At 66.9% G+C, this 20,787-nt stretch overlaps 1 protein-coding gene across 1 annotated transcript in view; it reads right to left on the minus strand.

Annotated features, from left to right (window-relative positions):
- SLC22A13 (solute carrier family 22 member 13) overlaps positions 1 to 19,891 on the minus strand; it is an 80,334-nt gene extending 60,443 nt beyond the window's left edge. The window contains exons 1-2 of the mRNA XM_048510503.1: positions 19,871 to 19,891; positions 12,679 to 12,918 (exon numbers count right to left, since the gene is read on the minus strand). Coding sequence (XP_048366460.1) covers positions 12,679 to 12,918; positions 19,871 to 19,891 — 261 coding nt within the window. The remainder of the gene's footprint in view (positions 1 to 12,678; positions 12,919 to 19,870) is intronic.
- Between the last annotated feature and the right edge of the window lie 896 nt (positions 19,892 to 20,787).

The raw sequence follows: 20,787 nt of genomic DNA on the forward strand, positions 1-20,787 counted from the left end.
GGTGGGGGGGGGGGGGGGTGGGGGGGGGGGGGGGTGGGGGGGGGGGGGGGTGGGGGGGGGGGGGGGTGGGGGGGGGGGGGGGTGGGGGGGGGGGGGGGTGGGGGGGGGGGGGGGTGGGGGGGGGGGGGGGTGGGGGGGGGGGGGGGTGGGGGGGGGGGGGGGTGGGGGGGGGGGGGGGTGGGGGGGGGGGGGGGTGGGGGGGGGGGGGGGTGGGGGGGGGGGGGGGTGGGGGGGGGGGGGGGTGGGGGGGGGGGGGGGTGGGGGGGGGGGGGGGTGGGGGGGGGGGGGGGTGGGGGGGGGGGGGGGTGGGGGGGGGGGGGGGTGGGGGGGGGGGGGGGTGGGGGGGGGGGGGGGTGGGGGGGGGGGGGGGTGGGGGGGGGGGGGGGTGGGGGGGGGGGGGGGTGGGGGGGGGGGGGGGTGGGGGGGGGGGGGGGTGGGGGGGGGGGGGGGTGGGGGGGGGGGGGGGTGGGGGGGGGGGGGGGTGGGGGGGGGGGGGGGTGGGGGGGGGGGGGGGTGGGGGGGGGGGGGGGTGGGGGGGGGGGGGGGTGGGGGGGGGGGGGGGTGGGGGGGGGGGGGGGTGGGGGGGGGGGGGGGTGGGGGGGGGGGGGGGTGGGGGGGGGGGGGGGTGGGGGGGGGGGGGGGTGGGGGGGGGGGGGGGTGGGGGGGGGGGGGGGTGGGGGGGGGGGGGGGTGGGGGGGGGGGGGGGTGGGGGGGGGGGGGGGTGGGGGGGGGGGGGGGTGGGGGGGGGGGGGGGTGGGGGGGGGGGGGGGTGGGGGGGGGGGGGGGTGGGGGGGGGGGGGGGTGGGGGGGGGGGGGGGTGGGGGGGGGGGGGGGTGGGGGGGGGGGGGGGTGGGGGGGGGGGGGGGTGGGGGGGGGGGGGGGTGGGGGGGGGGGGGGGTGGGGGGGGGGGGGGGTGGGGGGGGGGGGGGGTGGGGGGGGGGGGGGGTGGGGGGGGGGGGGGGTGGGGGGGGGGGGGGGTGGGGGGGGGGGGGGGTGGGGGGGGGGGGGGGTGGGGGGGGGGGGGGGTGGGGGGGGGGGGGGGTGGGGGGGGGGGGGGGTGGGGGGGGGGGGGGGTGGGGGGGGGGGGGGGTGGGGGGGGGGGGGGGTGGGGGGGGGGGGGGGTGGGGGGGGGGGGGGGTGGGGGGGGGGGGGGGTGGGGGGGGGGGGGGGTGGGGGGGGGGGGGGGTGGGGGGGGGGGGGGGTGGGGGGGGGGGGGGGTGGGGGGGGGGGGGGGTGGGGGGGGGGGGGGGTGGGGGGGGGGGGGGGTGGGGGGGGGGGGGGGTGGGGGGGGGGGGGGGTGGGGGGGGGGGGGGGTGGGGGGGGGGGGGGGTGGGGGGGGGGGGGGGTGGGGGGGGGGGGGGGTGGGGGGGGGGGGGGGTGGGGGGGGGGGGGGGTGGGGGGGGGGGGGGGTGGGGGGGGGGGGGGGTGGGGGGGGGGGGGGGTGGGGGGGGGGGGGGGTGGGGGGGGGGGGGGGTGGGGGGGGGGGGGGGTGGGGGGGGGGGGGGGTGGGGGGGGGGGGGGGTGGGGGGGGGGGGGGGTGGGGGGGGGGGGGGGTGGGGGGGGGGGGGGGTGGGGGGGGGGGGGGGTGGGGGGGGGGGGGGGTGGGGGGGGGGGGGGGTGGGGGGGGGGGGGGGTGGGGGGGGGGGGGGGTGGGGGGGGGGGGGGGTGGGGGGGGGGGGGGGTGGGGGGGGGGGGGGGTGGGGGGGGGGGGGGGTGGGGGGGGGGGGGGGTGGGGGGGGGGGGGGGTGGGGGGGGGGGGGGGTGGGGGGGGGGGGGGGTGGGGGGGGGGGGGGGTGGGGGGGGGGGGGGGTGGGGGGGGGGGGGGGTGGGGGGGGGGGGGGGTGGGGGGGGGGGGGGGTGGGGGGGGGGGGGGGTGGGGGGGGGGGGGGGTGGGGGGGGGGGGGGGTGGGGGGGGGGGGGGGTGGGGGGGGGGGGGGGTGGGGGGGGGGGGGGGTGGGGGGGGGGGGGGGTGGGGGGGGGGGGGGGTGGGGGGGGGGGGGGGTGGGGGGGGGGGGGGGTGGGGGGGGGGGGGGGTGGGGGGGGGGGGGGGTGGGGGGGGGGGGGGGTGGGGGGGGGGGGGGGTGGGGGGGGGGGGGGGTGGGGGGGGGGGGGGGTGGGGGGGGGGGGGGGTGGGGGGGGGGGGGGGTGGGGGGGGGGGGGGGTGGGGGGGGGGGGGGGTGGGGGGGGGGGGGGGTGGGGGGGGGGGGGGGTGGGGGGGGGGGGGGGTGGGGGGGGGGGGGGGTGGGGGGGGGGGGGGGTGGGGGGGGGGGGGGGTGGGGGGGGGGGGGGGTGGGGGGGGGGGGGGGTGGGGGGGGGGGGGGGTGGGGGGGGGGGGGGGTGGGGGGGGGGGGGGGTGGGGGGGGGGGGGGGTGGGGGGGGGGGGGGGTGGGGGGGGGGGGGGGTGGGGGGGGGGGGGGGTGGGGGGGGGGGGGGGTGGGGGGGGGGGGGGGTGGGGGGGGGGGGGGGTGGGGGGGGGGGGGGGTGGGGGGGGGGGGGGGTGGGGGGGGGGGGGGGTGGGGGGGGGGGGGGGTGGGGGGGGGGGGGGGTGGGGGGGGGGGGGGGTGGGGGGGGGGGGGGGTGGGGGGGGGGGGGGGTGGGGGGGGGGGGGGGTGGGGGGGGGGGGGGGTGGGGGGGGGGGGGGGTGGGGGGGGGGGGGGGTGGGGGGGGGGGGGGGTGGGGGGGGGGGGGGGTGGGGGGGGGGGGGGGTGGGGGGGGGGGGGGGTGGGGGGGGGGGGGGGTGGGGGGGGGGGGGGGTGGGGGGGGGGGGGGGTGGGGGGGGGGGGGGGTGGGGGGGGGGGGGGGTGGGGGGGGGGGGGGGTGGGGGGGGGGGGGGGTGGGGGGGGGGGGGGGTGGGGGGGGGGGGGGGTGGGGGGGGGGGGGGGTGGGGGGGGGGGGGGGTGGGGGGGGGGGGGGGTGGGGGGGGGGGGGGGTGGGGGGGGGGGGGGGTGGGGGGGGGGGGGGGTGGGGGGGGGGGGGGGTGGGGGGGGGGGGGGGTGGGGGGGGGGGGGGGTGGGGGGGGGGGGGGGTGGGGGGGGGGGGGGGTGGGGGGGGGGGGGGGTGGGGGGGGGGGGGGGTGGGGGGGGGGGGGGGTGGGGGGGGGGGGGGGTGGGGGGGGGGGGGGGTGGGGGGGGGGGGGGGTGGGGGGGGGGGGGGGTGGGGGGGGGGGGGGGTGGGGGGGGGGGGGGGTGGGGGGGGGGGGGGGTGGGGGGGGGGGGGGGTGGGGGGGGGGGGGGGTGGGGGGGGGGGGGGGTGGGGGGGGGGGGGGGTGGGGGGGGGGGGGGGTGGGGGGGGGGGGGGGTGGGGGGGGGGGGGGGTGGGGGGGGGGGGGGGTGGGGGGGGGGGGGGGTGGGGGGGGGGGGGGGTGGGGGGGGGGGGGGGTGGGGGGGGGGGGGGGTGGGGGGGGGGGGGGGTGGGGGGGGGGGGGGGTGGGGGGGGGGGGGGGTGGGGGGGGGGGGGGGTGGGGGGGGGGGGGGGTGGGGGGGGGGGGGGGTGGGGGGGGGGGGGGGTGGGGGGGGGGGGGGGTGGGGGGGGGGGGGGGTGGGGGGGGGGGGGGGTGGGGGGGGGGGGGGGTGGGGGGGGGGGGGGGTGGGGGGGGGGGGGGGTGGGGGGGGGGGGGGGTGGGGGGGGGGGGGGGTGGGGGGGGGGGGGGGTGGGGGGGGGGGGGGGTGGGGGGGGGGGGGGGTGGGGGGGGGGGGGGGTGGGGGGGGGGGGGGGTGGGGGGGGGGGGGGGTGGGGGGGGGGGGGGGTGGGGGGGGGGGGGGGTGGGGGGGGGGGGGGGTGGGGGGGGGGGGGGGTGGGGGGGGGGGGGGGTGGGGGGGGGGGGGGGTGGGGGGGGGGGGGGGTGGGGGGGGGGGGGGGTGGGGGGGGGGGGGGGTGGGGGGGGGGGGGGGTGGGGGGGGGGGGGGGTGGGGGGGGGGGGGGGTGGGGGGGGGGGGGGGTGGGGGGGGGGGGGGGTGGGGGGGGGGGGGGGTGGGGGGGGGGGGGGGTGGGGGGGGGGGGGGGTGGGGGGGGGGGGGGGTGGGGGGGGGGGGGGGTGGGGGGGGGGGGGGGTGGGGGGGGGGGGGGGTGGGGGGGGGGGGGGGTGGGGGGGGGGGGGGGTGGGGGGGGGGGGGGGTGGGGGGGGGGGGGGGTGGGGGGGGGGGGGGGTGGGGGGGGGGGGGGGTGGGGGGGGGGGGGGGTGGGGGGGGGGGGGGGTGGGGGGGGGGGGGGGTGGGGGGGGGGGGGGGTGGGGGGGGGGGGGGGTGGGGGGGGGGGGGGGTGGGGGGGGGGGGGGGTGGGGGGGGGGGGGGGTGGGGGGGGGGGGGGGTGGGGGGGGGGGGGGGTGGGGGGGGGGGGGGGTGGGGGGGGGGGGGGGTGGGGGGGGGGGGGGGTGGGGGGGGGGGGGGGTGGGGGGGGGGGGGGGTGGGGGGGGGGGGGGGTGGGGGGGGGGGGGGGTGGGGGGGGGGGGGGGTGGGGGGGGGGGGGGGTGGGGGGGGGGGGGGGTGGGGGGGGGGGGGGGTGGGGGGGGGGGGGGGTGGGGGGGGGGGGGGGTGGGGGGGGGGGGGGGTGGGGGGGGGGGGGGGTGGGGGGGGGGGGGGGTGGGGGGGGGGGGGGGTGGGGGGGGGGGGGGGTGGGGGGGGGGGGGGGTGGGGGGGGGGGGGGGTGGGGGGGGGGGGGGGTGGGGGGGGGGGGGGGTGGGGGGGGGGGGGGGTGGGGGGGGGGGGGGGTGGGGGGGGGGGGGGGTGGGGGGGGGGGGGGGTGGGGGGGGGGGGGGGTGGGGGGGGGGGGGGGTGGGGGGGGGGGGGGGTGGGGGGGGGGGGGGGTGGGGGGGGGGGGGGGTGGGGGGGGGGGGGGGTGGGGGGGGGGGGGGGTGGGGGGGGGGGGGGGTGGGGGGGGGGGGGGGTGGGGGGGGGGGGGGGTGGGGGGGGGGGGGGGTGGGGGGGGGGGGGGGTGGGGGGGGGGGGGGGTGGGGGGGGGGGGGGGTGGGGGGGGGGGGGGGTGGGGGGGGGGGGGGGTGGGGGGGGGGGGGGGTGGGGGGGGGGGGGGGTGGGGGGGGGGGGGGGTGGGGGGGGGGGGGGGTGGGGGGGGGGGGGGGTGGGGGGGGGGGGGGGTGGGGGGGGGGGGGGGTGGGGGGGGGGGGGGGTGGGGGGGGGGGGGGGTGGGGGGGGGGGGGGGTGGGGGGGGGGGGGGGTGGGGGGGGGGGGGGGTGGGGGGGGGGGGGGGTGGGGGGGGGGGGGGGTGGGGGGGGGGGGGGGTGGGGGGGGGGGGGGGTGGGGGGGGGGGGGGGTGGGGGGGGGGGGGGGTGGGGGGGGGGGGGGGTGGGGGGGGGGGGGGGTGGGGGGGGGGGGGGGTGGGGGGGGGGGGGGGTGGGGGGGGGGGGGGGTGGGGGGGGGGGGGGGTGGGGGGGGGGGGGGGTGGGGGGGGGGGGGGGTGGGGGGGGGGGGGGGTGGGGGGGGGGGGGGGTGGGGGGGGGGGGGGGTGGGGGGGGGGGGGGGTGGGGGGGGGGGGGGGTGGGGGGGGGGGGGGGTGGGGGGGGGGGGGGGTGGGGGGGGGGGGGGGTGGGGGGGGGGGGGGGTGGGGGGGGGGGGGGGTGGGGGGGGGGGGGGGTGGGGGGGGGGGGGGGTGGGGGGGGGGGGGGGTGGGGGGGGGGGGGGGTGGGGGGGGGGGGGGGTGGGGGGGGGGGGGGGTGGGGGGGGGGGGGGGTGGGGGGGGGGGGGGGTGGGGGGGGGGGGGGGTGGGGGGGGGGGGGGGTGGGGGGGGGGGGGGGTGGGGGGGGGGGGGGGTGGGGGGGGGGGGGGGTGGGGGGGGGGGGGGGTGGGGGGGGGGGGGGGTGGGGGGGGGGGGGGGTGGGGGGGGGGGGGGGTGGGGGGGGGGGGGGGTGGGGGGGGGGGGGGGTGGGGGGGGGGGGGGGTGGGGGGGGGGGGGGGTGGGGGGGGGGGGGGGTGGGGGGGGGGGGGGGTGGGGGGGGGGGGGGGTGGGGGGGGGGGGGGGTGGGGGGGGGGGGGGGTGGGGGGGGGGGGGGGTGGGGGGGGGGGGGGGTGGGGGGGGGGGGGGGTGGGGGGGGGGGGGGGTGGGGGGGGGGGGGGGTGGGGGGGGGGGGGGGTGGGGGGGGGGGGGGGTGGGGGGGGGGGGGGGTGGGGGGGGGGGGGGGTGGGGGGGGGGGGGGGTGGGGGGGGGGGGGGGTGGGGGGGGGGGGGGGTGGGGGGGGGGGGGGGTGGGGGGGGGGGGGGGTGGGGGGGGGGGGGGGTGGGGGGGGGGGGGGGTGGGGGGGGGGGGGGGTGGGGGGGGGGGGGGGTGGGGGGGGGGGGGGGTGGGGGGGGGGGGGGGTGGGGGGGGGGGGGGGTGGGGGGGGGGGGGGGTGGGGGGGGGGGGGGGTGGGGGGGGGGGGGGGTGGGGGGGGGGGGGGGTGGGGGGGGGGGGGGGTGGGGGGGGGGGGGGGTGGGGGGGGGGGGGGGTGGGGGGGGGGGGGGGTGGGGGGGGGGGGGGGTGGGGGGGGGGGGGGGTGGGGGGGGGGGGGGGTGGGGGGGGGGGGGGGTGGGGGGGGGGGGGGGTGGGGGGGGGGGGGGGTGGGGGGGGGGGGGGGTGGGGGGGGGGGGGGGTGGGGGGGGGGGGGGGTGGGGGGGGGGGGGGGTGGGGGGGGGGGGGGGTGGGGGGGGGGGGGGGTGGGGGGGGGGGGGGGTGGGGGGGGGGGGGGGTGGGGGGGGGGGGGGGTGGGGGGGGGGGGGGGTGGGGGGGGGGGGGGGTGGGGGGGGGGGGGGGTGGGGGGGGGGGGGGGTGGGGGGGGGGGGGGGTGGGGGGGGGGGGGGGTGGGGGGGGGGGGGGGTGGGGGGGGGGGGGGGTGGGGGGGGGGGGGGGTGGGGGGGGGGGGGGGTGGGGGGGGGGGGGGGTGGGGGGGGGGGGGGGTGGGGGGGGGGGGGGGTGGGGGGGGGGGGGGGTGGGGGGGGGGGGGGGTGGGGGGGGGGGGGGGTGGGGGGGGGGGGGGGTGGGGGGGGGGGGGGGTGGGGGGGGGGGGGGGTGGGGGGGGGGGGGGGTGGGGGGGGGGGGGGGTGGGGGGGGGGGGGGGTGGGGGGGGGGGGGGGTGGGGGGGGGGGGGGGTGGGGGGGGGGGGGGGTGGGGGGGGGGGGGGGTGGGGGGGGGGGGGGGTGGGGGGGGGGGGGGGTGGGGGGGGGGGGGGGTGGGGGGGGGGGGGGGTGGGGGGGGGGGGGGGTGGGGGGGGGGGGGGGTGGGGGGGGGGGGGGGTGGGGGGGGGGGGGGGTGGGGGGGGGGGGGGGTGGGGGGGGGGGGGGGTGGGGGGGGGGGGGGGTGGGGGGGGGGGGGGGTGGGGGGGGGGGGGGGTGGGGGGGGGGGGGGGTGGGGGGGGGGGGGGGTGGGGGGGGGGGGGGGTGGGGGGGGGGGGGGGTGGGGGGGGGGGGGGGTGGGGGGGGGGGGGGGTGGGGGGGGGGGGGGGTGGGGGGGGGGGGGGGTGGGGGGGGGGGGGGGTGGGGGGGGGGGGGGGTGGGGGGGGGGGGGGGTGGGGGGGGGGGGGGGTGGGGGGGGGGGGGGGTGGGGGGGGGGGGGGGTGGGGGGGGGGGGGGGTGGGGGGGGGGGGGGGTGGGGGGGGGGGGGGGTGGGGGGGGGGGGGGGTGGGGGGGGGGGGGGGTGGGGGGGGGGGGGGGTGGGGGGGGGGGGGGGTGGGGGGGGGGGGGGGTGGGGGGGGGGGGGGGTGGGGGGGGGGGGGGGTGGGGGGGGGGGGGGGTGGGGGGGGGGGGGGGTGGGGGGGGGGGGGGGTGGGGGGGGGGGGGGGTGGGGGGGGGGGGGGGTGGGGGGGGGGGGGGGTGGGGGGGGGGGGGGGTGGGGGGGGGGGGGGGTGGGGGGGGGGGGGGGTGGGGGGGGGGGGGGGTGGGGGGGGGGGGGGGTGGGGGGGGGGGGGGGTGGGGGGGGGGGGGGGTGGGGGGGGGGGGGGGTGGGGGGGGGGGGGGGTGGGGGGGGGGGGGGGTGGGGGGGGGGGGGGGTGGGGGGGGGGGGGGGTGGGGGGGGGGGGGGGTGGGGGGGGGGGGGGGTGGGGGGGGGGGGGGGTGGGGGGGGGGGGGGGTGGGGGGGGGGGGGGGTGGGGGGGGGGGGGGGTGGGGGGGGGGGGGGGTGGGGGGGGGGGGGGGTGGGGGGGGGGGGGGGTGGGGGGGGGGGGGGGTGGGGGGGGGGGGGGGTGGGGGGGGGGGGGGGTGGGGGGGGGGGGGGGTGGGGGGGGGGGGGGGTGGGGGGGGGGGGGGGTGGGGGGGGGGGGGGGTGGGGGGGGGGGGGGGTGGGGGGGGGGGGGGGTGGGGGGGGGGGGGGGTGGGGGGGGGGGGGGGTGGGGGGGGGGGGGGGTGGGGGGGGGGGGGGGTGGGGGGGGGGGGGGGTGGGGGGGGGGGGGGGTGGGGGGGGGGGGGGGTGGGGGGGGGGGGGGGTGGGGGGGGGGGGGGGTGGGGGGGGGGGGGGGTGGGGGGGGGGGGGGGTGGGGGGGGGGGGGGGTGGGGGGGGGGGGGGGTGGGGGGGGGGGGGGGTGGGGGGGGGGGGGGGTGGGGGGGGGGGGGGGTGGGGGGGGGGGGGGGTGGGGGGGGGGGGGGGTGGGGGGGGGGGGGGGTGGGGGGGGGGGGGGGTGGGGGGGGGGGGGGGTGGGGGGGGGGGGGGGTGGGGGGGGGGGGGGGTGGGGGGGGGGGGGGGTGGGGGGGGGGGGGGGTGGGGGGGGGGGGGGGTGGGGGGGGGGGGGGGTGGGGGGGGGGGGGGGTGGGGGGGGGGGGGGGTGGGGGGGGGGGGGGGTGGGGGGGGGGGGGGGTGGGGGGGGGGGGGGGTGGGGGGGGGGGGGGGTGGGGGGGGGGGGGGGTGGGGGGGGGGGGGGGTGGGGGGGGGGGGGGGTGGGGGGGGGGGGGGGTGGGGGGGGGGGGGGGTGGGGGGGGGGGGGGGTGGGGGGGGGGGGGGGTGGGGGGGGGGGGGGGTGGGGGGGGGGGGGGGTGGGGGGGGGGGGGGGTGGGGGGGGGGGGGGGTGGGGGGGGGGGGGGGTGGGGGGGGGGGGGGGTGGGGGGGGGGGGGGGTGGGGGGGGGGGGGGGTGGGGGGGGGGGGGGGTGGGGGGGGGGGGGGGTGGGGGGGGGGGGGGGTGGGGGGGGGGGCCTGACGTTTCGGGCCTCTTGCATCTGTGGCTGGCATCTTTCAGAGGATCTGCAGGATGCCAGAGGATCTGAAGATGCCAGCCACAGATGCAGGCGAAACGTCAGGAGAGAATGCTGCTAGAACACGTGGCCATACAGCCCAAGTGGTGAAACCACATACAGCACCCCAATATATGCAATTGTGACTTAGGTAAATATCATAACTAGTTTCCATTTTAAATCTTTTGCTTCATACTTTTGTTCAAGACAATTAAATTTATAAACCAGTGATGGCTTAATCTTTTTGAGACCAAGGTGCCCAAACTGCAACCCAAAACCCACTTATTTATCGCAGTGCCAACACGGCTTTTAACTTTGAATACTCGAGGTTTTCAGTTGAAAAAAACAGTTGGCTCTGGTCGGTAAGTGTGTTACTCGGGAGTAAGTTTGGTGGTAGTCGCATGGCTTTGCTTTGAAGCAACCGGCAACTTCTTCCAACGGGTAAATCAATACTTAACCCTAGGGAGGGTTTACTTCCAGAAGCAAGCTCCCATTGCCAGCAATTGAGCTTTACTCCCAGGTAAAGGATCGCGACTTAGTTCTCTTCTCGCAGATGAAAAATCAGTGGGCTTTAACAGCTTAATAGGGTTACCTACACTGCTTCCCAAAAAACTTGGGTCTTTAGGTTTAATGCTAATAATCGAGCCCAGCGGCCCAGGCCAGCTCTAGATTTGGGGGGGGCGCGATTTCCCACATGATGAACTCTGCTTTGGCGCTGCGCTCCACAGAGAGAGAGGTTCTCTGAGTGCCACCTCTGGCACCCGTGCCATAGGTCTTCGCCACCACTGGGTTATAAAACAGAGTTGGATATCTTTTTGTGGATCAAATTTCAGTGCTGAATCAGTTGTACTTTGCTCTTTCCCATACTCGCTGAATGGTCACTCTTTACCTTCTGCAGTTCTTCCGCACAAACCTTTCATGATCCTCAATGGTCTCTTAATGGAGACTTTATCAAGTTTTTCACTGTGTCCTCTCCCTATGACCTCTGAAGTATACATGTTCTTAAACATGCTGGCACAACAAAATGGTGAGATGTCCTATGAAGAAGAAAAGGCACTTGTTAATGCTAGGGGGGGTGATATGAGAACCTCACAAGGGGTGTACCATGTGTGTGGAAAACTACATAGATTTTTATTAATCCTTACTTTTTTAAAATAAACCGAAAAGTTGCTGGAAAGCTCTCAGCTCCTCAAAGTATTAACAAAATCATTCCTGAGAAGAGGCATGCAGTTGAATCATAGAATCATAGGCTGATTCCGCATGGGCCAAAAACAGCAGTGTGAAAATGGTGTAAAAGGGTTTAAACCGGTGTAAAAGGGTTTATACTGTTTTCACACCGTTTTCACACTGCTGCTTTTGGCCCATGCGGAATCAGCCTTAGAGTTGGAAGGGACCATAACAGCCATCCAGTTGCTACAATGCAGCTACCCTTCCTAATTTGGTGTCATCTGCAAACTGGATTAGCATGCCCTCTATTCCATCATCCAAGTCGTTGATAAAAATATTGAATAGCACTGGGCCTAGGACAGAACCCTGTGGCACCCCACTAGTTACTTCTTTCCAGGCGAAGATGAGCCATTAACAAGCCCCCTTTGAGTTCGATCAGTCAACCAATTACGAATCCATTTAATAGTAACGTTGTCTAGTCCACATTTCACTAGCTTACTTGCGAGAATATTATGGGGCACCTTGTCAAAAACTGTACTAAAATCAAGGTATGCTATGTCCACAGCATTCCCTTCATCTACCACGCTTGTCACTCTATCAAAAAAAGAGATAAGATTGGTCTAGAATGACTTGTTTTAGAAACCCCATACTGATTTTTTTTTTGTAGATCATGCAGTATTCCCTTCTAAGTGCTGGTAGACCATCTGTCTAATGATCTGCCCCAGAATCTTCCTGGTATTGATGTCTGGCTGACTGGACGGTAATTATTAGGGTCCTCCTTTCCCCCCTTTTTGAAGATGGGTTAACATTAGCCCTCCTCCAGTCCACTAGGACTTCTCCTGTTCCCCAGGACTTCTCAAAGATTATAGCAAGTGAAATAGCTTCACATTGAGTAATGACTCATTGTTTACAATAAATATTTGATAGTAGGCATGACAGTGAAATCGGGTCAAATAGGATTTTTATAATTGAAAAAAATGAGGACTGCTTTTATTTAAGAACATAAGAACAAGCTTTCAGCGCTGGATCAGACCAGAGTCCATCTAGTCCAGTTCTCTCAAGCTACTCGCGAAAGTGGGCCCACCAGGTGCCTTTGGGAGCTCACATGCAGGAGGTGAAAGCAATGGCCTTCTGCTGCTGCTGCTTCCTGGTCTGCTAAGGCATTTGCAATCTGAGATCAAGGAGGATCAAGATTGGGAGCCATAGATCGACTTCTCCTCCATAAATCTGTCCAAGCCCCTTTTAAAGCTATCCAGGTTAGTGGCCATCACCACCTCCTGTGGCAGCATATTCCAAACACCCATCACACGTTGCGTGAAGAAGTGTTTCCTTTGATTAGTCCTAATTCTTCCCCCCAGCATTTTCAATGAATGCCCCCTGGTTCTATTTAGTGGGATTTCTGATGAGCAGTCCAAGTCTAAGCCTAAAATGGGGTGCTAGGACCTCACTGGTCACCAGCTGAGGCTGGGGGGAGGGGAGGTCCATGTTGGGAAACTCCTGGAGATTTGGGGATGGAGCCTGGGGAGGAAAGGGATCTTAGTGGGGTACGATGCTATAGAATCCACCTTCCAAAGCATCCATTTTCTCCAGGAGAACTGATCTCTGTACTCTGGAGATGAGTTGTAACTCCAGGATTCACCTGGAGGCTGGCACCCCCAGTCTCAATCCTGGAAGTGCCTGGATCGCTTTCGGGCTTGCATTCAATTCCTAAGTGCCTAGACTGGAAATCCCCCTCTCCACACACACACAGATGGGAAATGGGTTAAAAGAAAGGGTAAGAAGAAAAGCATGGTGTGGGCGGTTCCTTTTGCTGTTGCGTGGTTTCGACTGTTTATGTATTTGATTCCCCACCCACCCATTCAGGTCTGGGCACGCTTTGACAGAATTGCTTCACAGTTTCTGAGTGTGCGCAGAGTGCTTTCCTCGGTCCTACAATCATCTAACTGCAGAGGACAAAGGAGTGTCTCTTGCACGGCTCTAGTGTGCAAGAGATTGATGGGCAAATACATTTTATGTGGGGCGATCCGGTGCAAGTGCATTTTATGTTGGGAGTCAAAGAAGCACTTAACCCAGGTGCTAAATAAGATTGCCAACCTCCAGGAGGGGGCTGGAAATTGCAATTGATTTCCAGGTTACATGGCAGCTTTTTGACATTCTATCCTTTCCCCCCTCACCAAATTCTACCTTCCCCAGGCTCTATCCCCATTCTCCAGGAATTTTCCATCCCAGAGTTGGCAACCCAAGCTGGACACCTCAACGCAAAGGAGACTGACCACTTGCAATGCAATGCAATGCCTTCCTGCCGCAAGCAGGGGTCTTGGTGGGGAAGCGCTGTGCACGTGTACAATGCACACGCGTGCACGCCTTTACCTGGGTCAGCTCCGAGGCGGGCCTGTGCCTGCACATGGAGGGCTCCGGACTCTGTCGGGCTGCCATGCCCGCAGCTCGCTCCCCCACGCTGGGCAGCAGCTCCGCAGCGAGGAAATTGCCCGTTGCTAAGGGCCCGCGTTCTCTAGCCGGAACCCGGGCCCTTAGCAACGGCAGCTTCCGGCTTTCGGAAGGAGTGGGCGGGGTTTTACTCTTGCCTCCAAGTGGCTCAGAACTTGCTCTCTAAGGAAGGGTGTTGGAAGAGCAGCTTCAAAAGCATCAGCGTTCCTTTTGGCATGTGCAGCGTGTAAAAAGTGTAGCTGTTTGAAAAGAATATATAGGAAGGTGCTGGAAGAGCCGTTTCAAAAGCATCAAAGTGCCTATGAGCATGTGCAGAGTGTAAAAAGTTTAGCTGTTGGAAAAGACCATGTAGGAAGGTGCTGGAAGAGCCGTTTCAAAAGCATCAAAGTGCCTGTGGGCATGTGCAGAGTGTAAAAAGCTTAGCTGTTGGAAAAGACCCTGTAGGAAGGTGCTAGAAGAACTGTTTTAGAGGCATCAGGGGGCCTTTGGGCATGAGCAGAGTGTAAAAAGTTTTAAAAGTTGATGTAGGAGGATGTTGGAAGAGCTGTTTGAAAAGCATCAGGGTTCCTTCACTGTTCTGCTAGCAAGAGGGAAAGGGAGGTTGCCATCTTTGGGCTGGCCAATACCTGGAGATTTGGGAGTGGATCATGGGGAAGATGACTGGGGAGGGAAGGGAGTGCAGCTGAGTATAATACCATAGACTCCACCCTCCAGCACATCTCTTTTCTCCTGGAGAACTGAGTCTGGAGATCAGTGGTAATTCCAAGAGATCTCCAGGCCCCACCTAGATGTTGGGACCCATGTTTCAAATTCTGGAAATTATCCTTGGCAACCAGGGGCAAATGTCACCCCAACAGTTAGAAATAGGCTGGAAAATGCAATGTTGCTTAAGGGATGGGGAACCTACCCTTGACTGAATTAATCCAAAACAGTACTGATTAATTACAATGCACACCCTACCGCCTTAAATATGGATGCCTTTGAACGCTCTACTTCTCTGGCAGAACTAAAATACGCAGCAGTGGCATTTTTCTGAACGTTGATGATTTCGAGAGCTTTTTCTTTTCTGCCGCGGTTTACCTTTTATGACTCCGCTGCTGTCTAGCGACAAAACGAGTTGGCGCTCTGCCTACAATTAAAGTTCCTAAAGTGGTTGCGGTCTGGATTCTCAAACAGGATTTCATGGATCTCTTTCTTCCCTGCTGCCAACCTTCAGGATAAGCAGAGGCGAAATTGGCACCCTTGCGTCAGTCACTGCTTGTCTCCCATTAAACGGCTTCCTCATGCAAAAATATATACCTCATTGGGACCATGGATGTTTTGAACTGTTGATAAAAGTGGAACCTCTCCTTGTTTCCTTACCTCCTCCGCTCCTCCATTTTATCCTCACAACAATCCTTTAAGGCGGTGGTGGCGAACCTATGGTACGGGTGCCAGAGGTGGCACTCAGAACCGTCTCTGTGGGCACACGCAAACAGAGCTCCCCCCCCCCCCCACACACATCTAGGCTGGCCTGGGCTGCTGGGCTCAATTATTAGCATTAAATGTAAGACCTAGTTTTGGGGAAGCCGTGTAGGTAACCCTGTTAAGTGCTGTTAAACCCCACTGATTTTCATGCGAAGAACTAAAGTGCGATCCTTTACCTGGGAGTAAGCTCGGTTGCTGGCAATGGGGCTTGTTCTGAGTAAACCCTCCTCGGGTTGTGATTCACCCGTTGGAAGAGTTGCACGGTTGCTTCAAAGCAAAGCCACCGACTACCACCAAGCTTACTCCCGAGTAACACATGCCTCGGAGACAACCGTTTTTTTCTAAACTAAAACCTCAGCATTCAGGTTAAATTGCTGTGTTGGAACTTTGCAATAAATAAGTGGGTTTTGGGTTGCAGTTTGGGCACTCGCTCTCGAAAAGGTTTGCCATCACTGCTATAAGGTATGTTGGACGGAGAGTGTTGGACTGTCCCGTCCAACCTTGTATATCTTTTGAGATGATTTTTATGCTGTTTTTTTGCATTTTAAATTATTTGTCATTGTATGGTGGTTTATTGTAATTTTGTGACTATTTTTGATAGGTGCTTGACAATAAAATCCTGAGAACAGCTACACTGTTATAAAGTCAATGGAGTTAGAAAGGTGTAACTCTCCTTTGGACTGCATTGTTAGACAGCTGTTTTTAGCCAAATATTTACTCATACTTGGATTAGGGACAATTACTTGAAGAAGAAGAGTTGAAGAGTTGGATTTATATGGAGAGTGGAGAGACAAGAAAGCAGCATCCCACTGATTGAAATTTACCAGTCTGCAGTATTTTTTTGGCAGGATCGAGGCCTTTGACTGCCCACTTTTAATATTACGGTCCTTTAAGTGCCAGACTTGCGTTTCTTAACTAAGGTAATGGACGAGCTGGCCGGCTGGCCAGGTTTGATCCGGAGATGAAGACCAGTTGGATTTTAATTAGAATCTGTTTTGCTGTGTTTATTTGTATCCACAGATGTTAAGTTTTTTTAAAAATATATATATTTTTATTAATTTTCAAAAATGCAAATAAAACACAAGTTAACATAAATATGAAATTATGAAGTAATTTTTCCATTTCTTTCCATTTGGTTGAGGTGGTACGGTAGAAATAATTCACATCCGATAATTATCCCGTCTTTATTGTTATAGGAGCAGCAGCGGCGTAGGAGGTTAAGAGCTCGTGTATCTAATCTGGAGGAACCGGGTTTGATTCCCAGCACTGCCGCCTGAGCTGTGGAGGCTTCTCTGGGGAATTCAGATTAGCCTGTACACTCCCGCACACGCCAGCTGGGTGACCTTGGGCTAGTCACAGCTTCTCAGAGCCCCTCTTCAGCCCCACACCTACCTTCACAGGGTGTTTGTAGTGAGGGGAAGGGCAAGGAGATTGTCAGGGCTCCCTTTGAGTCTCCTGCAGGAGAGAAAGGGGGATATAAATAAAAAAATAGGGTCGTTATAGACTTCTACTACCCCACCTCCCTCCCACTAAACTTAATTAGGGAAATAGAAGATTGCTATTGTAATTAAAATCCAATTCTCATGGGACGAAGAACAAAAACCACCCCTCTCTTCATTCTATCTTCTTCCCCTAAGATTTCAAATTTTAATGCTACGTTATATTCTGTGAACTCTCTGAGTTTTCTGTTGAAGAGAAGAGAGTAAAGGTATGCTTCTGTTGAAGAGAGAGTAAAGGTATACAGGTGATCTCCCAAATAACAGATATCTACACTATAGCCCCCCCTGCTAATGACCTACTTTGGAAGGGCAAGGGCAGACTCCACTGAATAACCTTCCCTCCCCAAACTCTGCCAAGGTTTTCCCCCTCTGGTGTGACCTCGACTCAAAGTGGTGGGATTCAGCAGGTTAGCACCACTTCAGCAGAACTGGTGCTTGTAAACAAACAGTTGTTAAATTATTTAAATCCCACCACCGGAACCGGTTGTCAAATTATTTGAATCCCACCACAGTCGGACCCCAGTCTCTGGGAATTTCCCAACCTGGAGCTGATCATCCTAGCTGTGGTCCACAAAAGCGTTTGACAGAATAGAAACGTATTACTCGTTTAACTCAGAGATTGGGTCCCCACACTGTATCTCTGGAGGCTGTAACTGTATATAACAGTGGACGGGCGAATCCCTCGGTAGACCAAGTGCCCAAACTGCAACCCAAAACCCACTTATTTATCGCAAAGTGCCAACACAGCAATTTAACCTGAATACTAAGGTTTCAGTTTAGAAAAAAAACGGTTGGCTCCAAGGCATGCGTTACTCAGGAGTAAGCTTGGTGGTAGTCGGTGGCTTTGCTTTGAAGCAGCTGTGCAACTCTTCCAACAGGTGAATCATGACCCTAGGAGGGTTTACTCAGAAGCAAGCCCCATTGCCAGAAACCAAGCTTACTCCCAGGTAAAGGATAATGCTTTCTTTGCATGAAAATCAGTGGGGTTTAACAGCTTAACCTACACTGCTTCCCCAAAACTAGGTCCTAGGTTTAATGCTAATTGAGTCCAGTGGCCCAGGCCAGCCTAGATGTGTGTGTGTAAGGGGGGGTGACTCTGTTTGCGCATGCCCACAGAGAGGGCTCTGAGTGCCACCTCTGGCACCCGTGCCATAGGTTTGCCATCACTGGTATATAAGGTTGACTCAGTGTGACACCCAAGGAAGGCGGCTCTTTGTCATCTCAGAGGAATGTCATCTTTCAGGATGCCCTGGGTACTCCCGGGCGTGTTCTGGGCCGACTGAATTGAGCAGGTGCCAATGTTATCCAATTAAAAATCTAGTCGCTGGGGCTATTCCCACAGCTTGTCTGCCTGAAGGGATGAGGGCTTGTGCTTTAAAGAGAGAGATAAGGAAAGAGTCTGGGTGGTATTCTGATCAGTGGGGCAGCGGCCCCAAAACTTGGCTCATAAGAGTGTCAGAGGGGTAGGAAGCTGTGTTAATCTGTTGGAACCCAAGCCACCATGTTGCATACTAGGGTTGCTAGGTTCCCTTCACCCACTGGTGTTACCGCGGGGTAACTTGTTAAGAAATTTAAGCCCAAAAAGCTCAAGCCGACAAGGAATAAAATTAAAGAAATAATTTTTATTCAGGCCAACAACAACGGGCAAGTTAGCATCAGAGGAGCCACACCTAAAATGGCTGAAGTCTCTTGTTTTTATAGGTTACATCAGAATAGTACCATTAGAAAGAATACACCCCAAAGTTAGCATCAGCAATCAATCATTATAGAGGGAGGAGATCATCCCCTTACCCAAAACATTTTAGACAGGCAGATGCCCTCATTGGAGGGTGTCAGTAATTCACGCTTTTGACATCTTGTGAACTAAGGCCCAGCCTCACCTTATCAGTATTGTTCTCAGTTGCCCTACTTATCTAAACAAAGAGCCTAAACATTTGGCTGTGTTCTAGTTTGTATCAGAAAAAGGGCAGACTTATGGTGCCAGTGAGGACAAGAAGACCTTAAAGACAAAATAATTTAAAATCTCCTCAATTCCAAAGGGGTAAGTTAGAACAAAGGGTATTCATCAAGGCTGTTACTGTTCTGGTTAGCAACAGGAAAGAAGAGCAAAGGGCCTACATTCATTTTATTTAATTTGGTTATGGTTGAAGCACAAAATTATAAAGACAATGTAATTAAAGAGAGCAATTTTCTATACGGATTTAAAGAATTCTCAGAATATACCCTGTGCCTACACTGGTGGGGGTGGGAGGTAGAGTTGCTAGGTCCAGGCTGAGAAATTTGGGACTGATTGGGAGAGGGCAGAGACCTCAGTGGGGTACAAGGCCAAAGAGTCTCACTCCAATGCAGCCATGCTTTCCAGGGGAAATGATTTCTGCAGTCGGCAGATGAACTGTGATTTCAGGAGATCCCCAGGTCCCATCTGGAAGCTGCTAACCCCAGGAGGCCAAAAATGTAGGTTCAGGCTGGTGCGACTTTTGGAGTCCAGTGAAAAGATACCAGAGTGGAAAACCGGAAAGGATTTATCAGTCTTAAGACGTATTAGTCTTAAGACAAATAGACACGAAGGAGCTTTGGCTGCAACAGCTTTATGCGCCAAACAAAGGATTTGCAAAACATTATATAAGATTTGCCGCGGATATTCATCCGCTCACAATCAGGGCTTTGCCTCAGGGGATCTTGAGGTCAGCCCCCACCCCCCCCAATCCATCTGGCCCAGTCTCCAAATCTCCCGGCTGGAGTCTGGCAGCTGATCCCGGAGCTCACAAAGAAAGAATAAAGTAATAAACCTTATCTTCAGACAAAGCGCATGGTACTGTAAACATCAAACGTGTTGCTGTTGTTTAACATATCTTATCTGTTGGTCTGGTTATTCCAGGGAGTGACACAGAAAGTCTTCAACATTCTTCCCTGAAGGGGTCCGCGTTTGCCACTTGCATTACAAAATATCTTTATTAAGCCTGATATAAATGCGGGCCCTACGGGATCTTGCTCAGTTCTGCAGGTCCTATAAGATGGGGATGTTTCACCAAGCCTGTGGTTGAAGTACCGACGGTTACATTGCTGCTGGTGTCCATATCCTTATTGTTATTTCTATGTTATCCTTTTTTATTACATGTGGAGTTGGTTCAACCACAGGAGCAGCAGTGGCGTAGGAGGTTAAGAGCTCACGTATCTAATCTGGAGGAGCCGGGTTTGATTCCCAGCTCTGCTGCCTGAGCTGTGGAGGCTTCTCTGGGGAATTCAGATTAGCCTGTGCACTCCCACACACGCCAGCCTGGGGCAGTGGTGGGATCCAACATTTTTGATAACAGGTTCCGATGGTGGTGGGATTCAAACAGTGGCGGTGCCGCACACACGCACCTCCAATCCCTATTGGGCAGGGAGGTTGCTTTAGTAGCCCCTTCTCGGCACTCGGAAAAAATTAGTAACCGCTTCTAGAGAAGTGGTGAGAACTGGTTGGATCCCACCTCTGGCCTGGGCCCATGAGCAGCAGTGGCGTAGGAGGTTAAGAGCTCGTGTATCTAATCTGGAGGAACCGGGTTTGATTCCCAGCTCTGCCGCCTGAGCTGTGGAGGCTTATCTGGGGAATTCAGATTAGCCTGTACACTCCCATACACACGCCAGCTGGGTGACCTTGAGCTAGTCACAGCTTCTCAGAGCTCTCTCAACCCCACCTACCTCACAGGGTGTTTGTTGTGAGGGGGGAAGGGCAGGGAGATTGTAAGCCCCTTTGAGTCTCCTGCAGGAGAGAAAGGGAGGATATAAATCCAAACTCCTCCTCCTCCTCTCCTCCTCCTCCTCCTCTTCTTCTTCTTCTTCTTCTTCTTCTTCTTACTGATGGTTCTTCCTTCCTTTGGTTGGTCACCAGGTGGTGAATGGGATGTTATTAGAGCTTCAGGGGATGTTGTTATTTTGTAGTGTTAATGTGCATGAATTTGGAATGCTTAATATTTTTTAATTTAAATAATATTTTATTTTATTTAAAGTCTGAAGGAGGAGGAGTTGACGGTGACACAAATCAGCAATTATGCTCCCAGTGGTAATCGGCACACTGGGTGGCATAATGACAAAGCTTGGACAGCACTTGAATCATCTACATATTGATAAAACCTCCACCTGTCAATTACAAAAGACCACATACGTACCCCGTTGAGGCATGATGGCATCCTAAGTTCTTGAGAAGAACCCGATGCGTACGACGGCCAACACTGGCTGAAGATCTGGTGAGTGTGATAAAATAACAACGATGGCAAGAGTGGTGTTTTGAACCCGGATCTGCCGCATTCTAGTCTGGTACTCCAACTACAGCTCCCCTCACTCCAACCACTACATATCACTGTCTCAGGTCTGCCTCCCTCTCCCCAGAGTATAAGTCCACCATTAACTGAGGAGGGTTTAAGAGTTTTACTTTCTCCTCCCCTGCCTGGCCTCAGGAGCCGAGTTGCCATCTCTAATTCTCATCCCCTTTCACTCCCAGTCTGTAAATTACAAGGTTCAGAACCTCGACTTCTGTCGTGTCCTTTTATAGCCTCTAAAACTGGGAAGTCTTTCATTGGGCACAAATACGTTTGGCGCAACATGGGGCACATATATGTTTAGTCTTTCATTGGGCACTGCTATTTTTGCTGTTTCACATACTTCTGCAACTGAGAAGCCTTTAATTATCTCCCGGCGCAATTTTGCCAGAGGGTTTCCCCGTTTCCCCAAAACGGAGCAAGGATCAAACCTCTTTCCAAAGGAGGACAGGGATCTGAAGCAAAGGAGAGGACTAAATAAATAGCTAAACAAACCTCAGCCAGAAACAAGGAAGATCAATTGAAGTAGGGCTTGGCCAACCTCCAGGTGGCTCCTGGATATCCTCCAGAGTTATAGCAGATCTCTAGACAACAGAGATGAGTTCCCTTGAGGGGGGAAATGTTTGCTTTGGAGGATGGATTCTATTGTGTCGTACCCAACAGAGGTCCCTTCCTTTCCGAACCTTATATCTCCAGGAACTTTCTAACCCGGAGTTGTCAACACTGCTGATCACGAAGACATAAATTCATTAGCGATGGCTTTCACA

The sequence above is a fragment of the Sphaerodactylus townsendi genome, linkage group LG11, assembly GCF_021028975.2.
Source record: "Sphaerodactylus townsendi isolate TG3544 linkage group LG11, MPM_Stown_v2.3, whole genome shotgun sequence".
Lineage (NCBI taxonomy): Eukaryota > Metazoa > Chordata > Lepidosauria > Squamata > Sphaerodactylidae > Sphaerodactylus > Sphaerodactylus townsendi.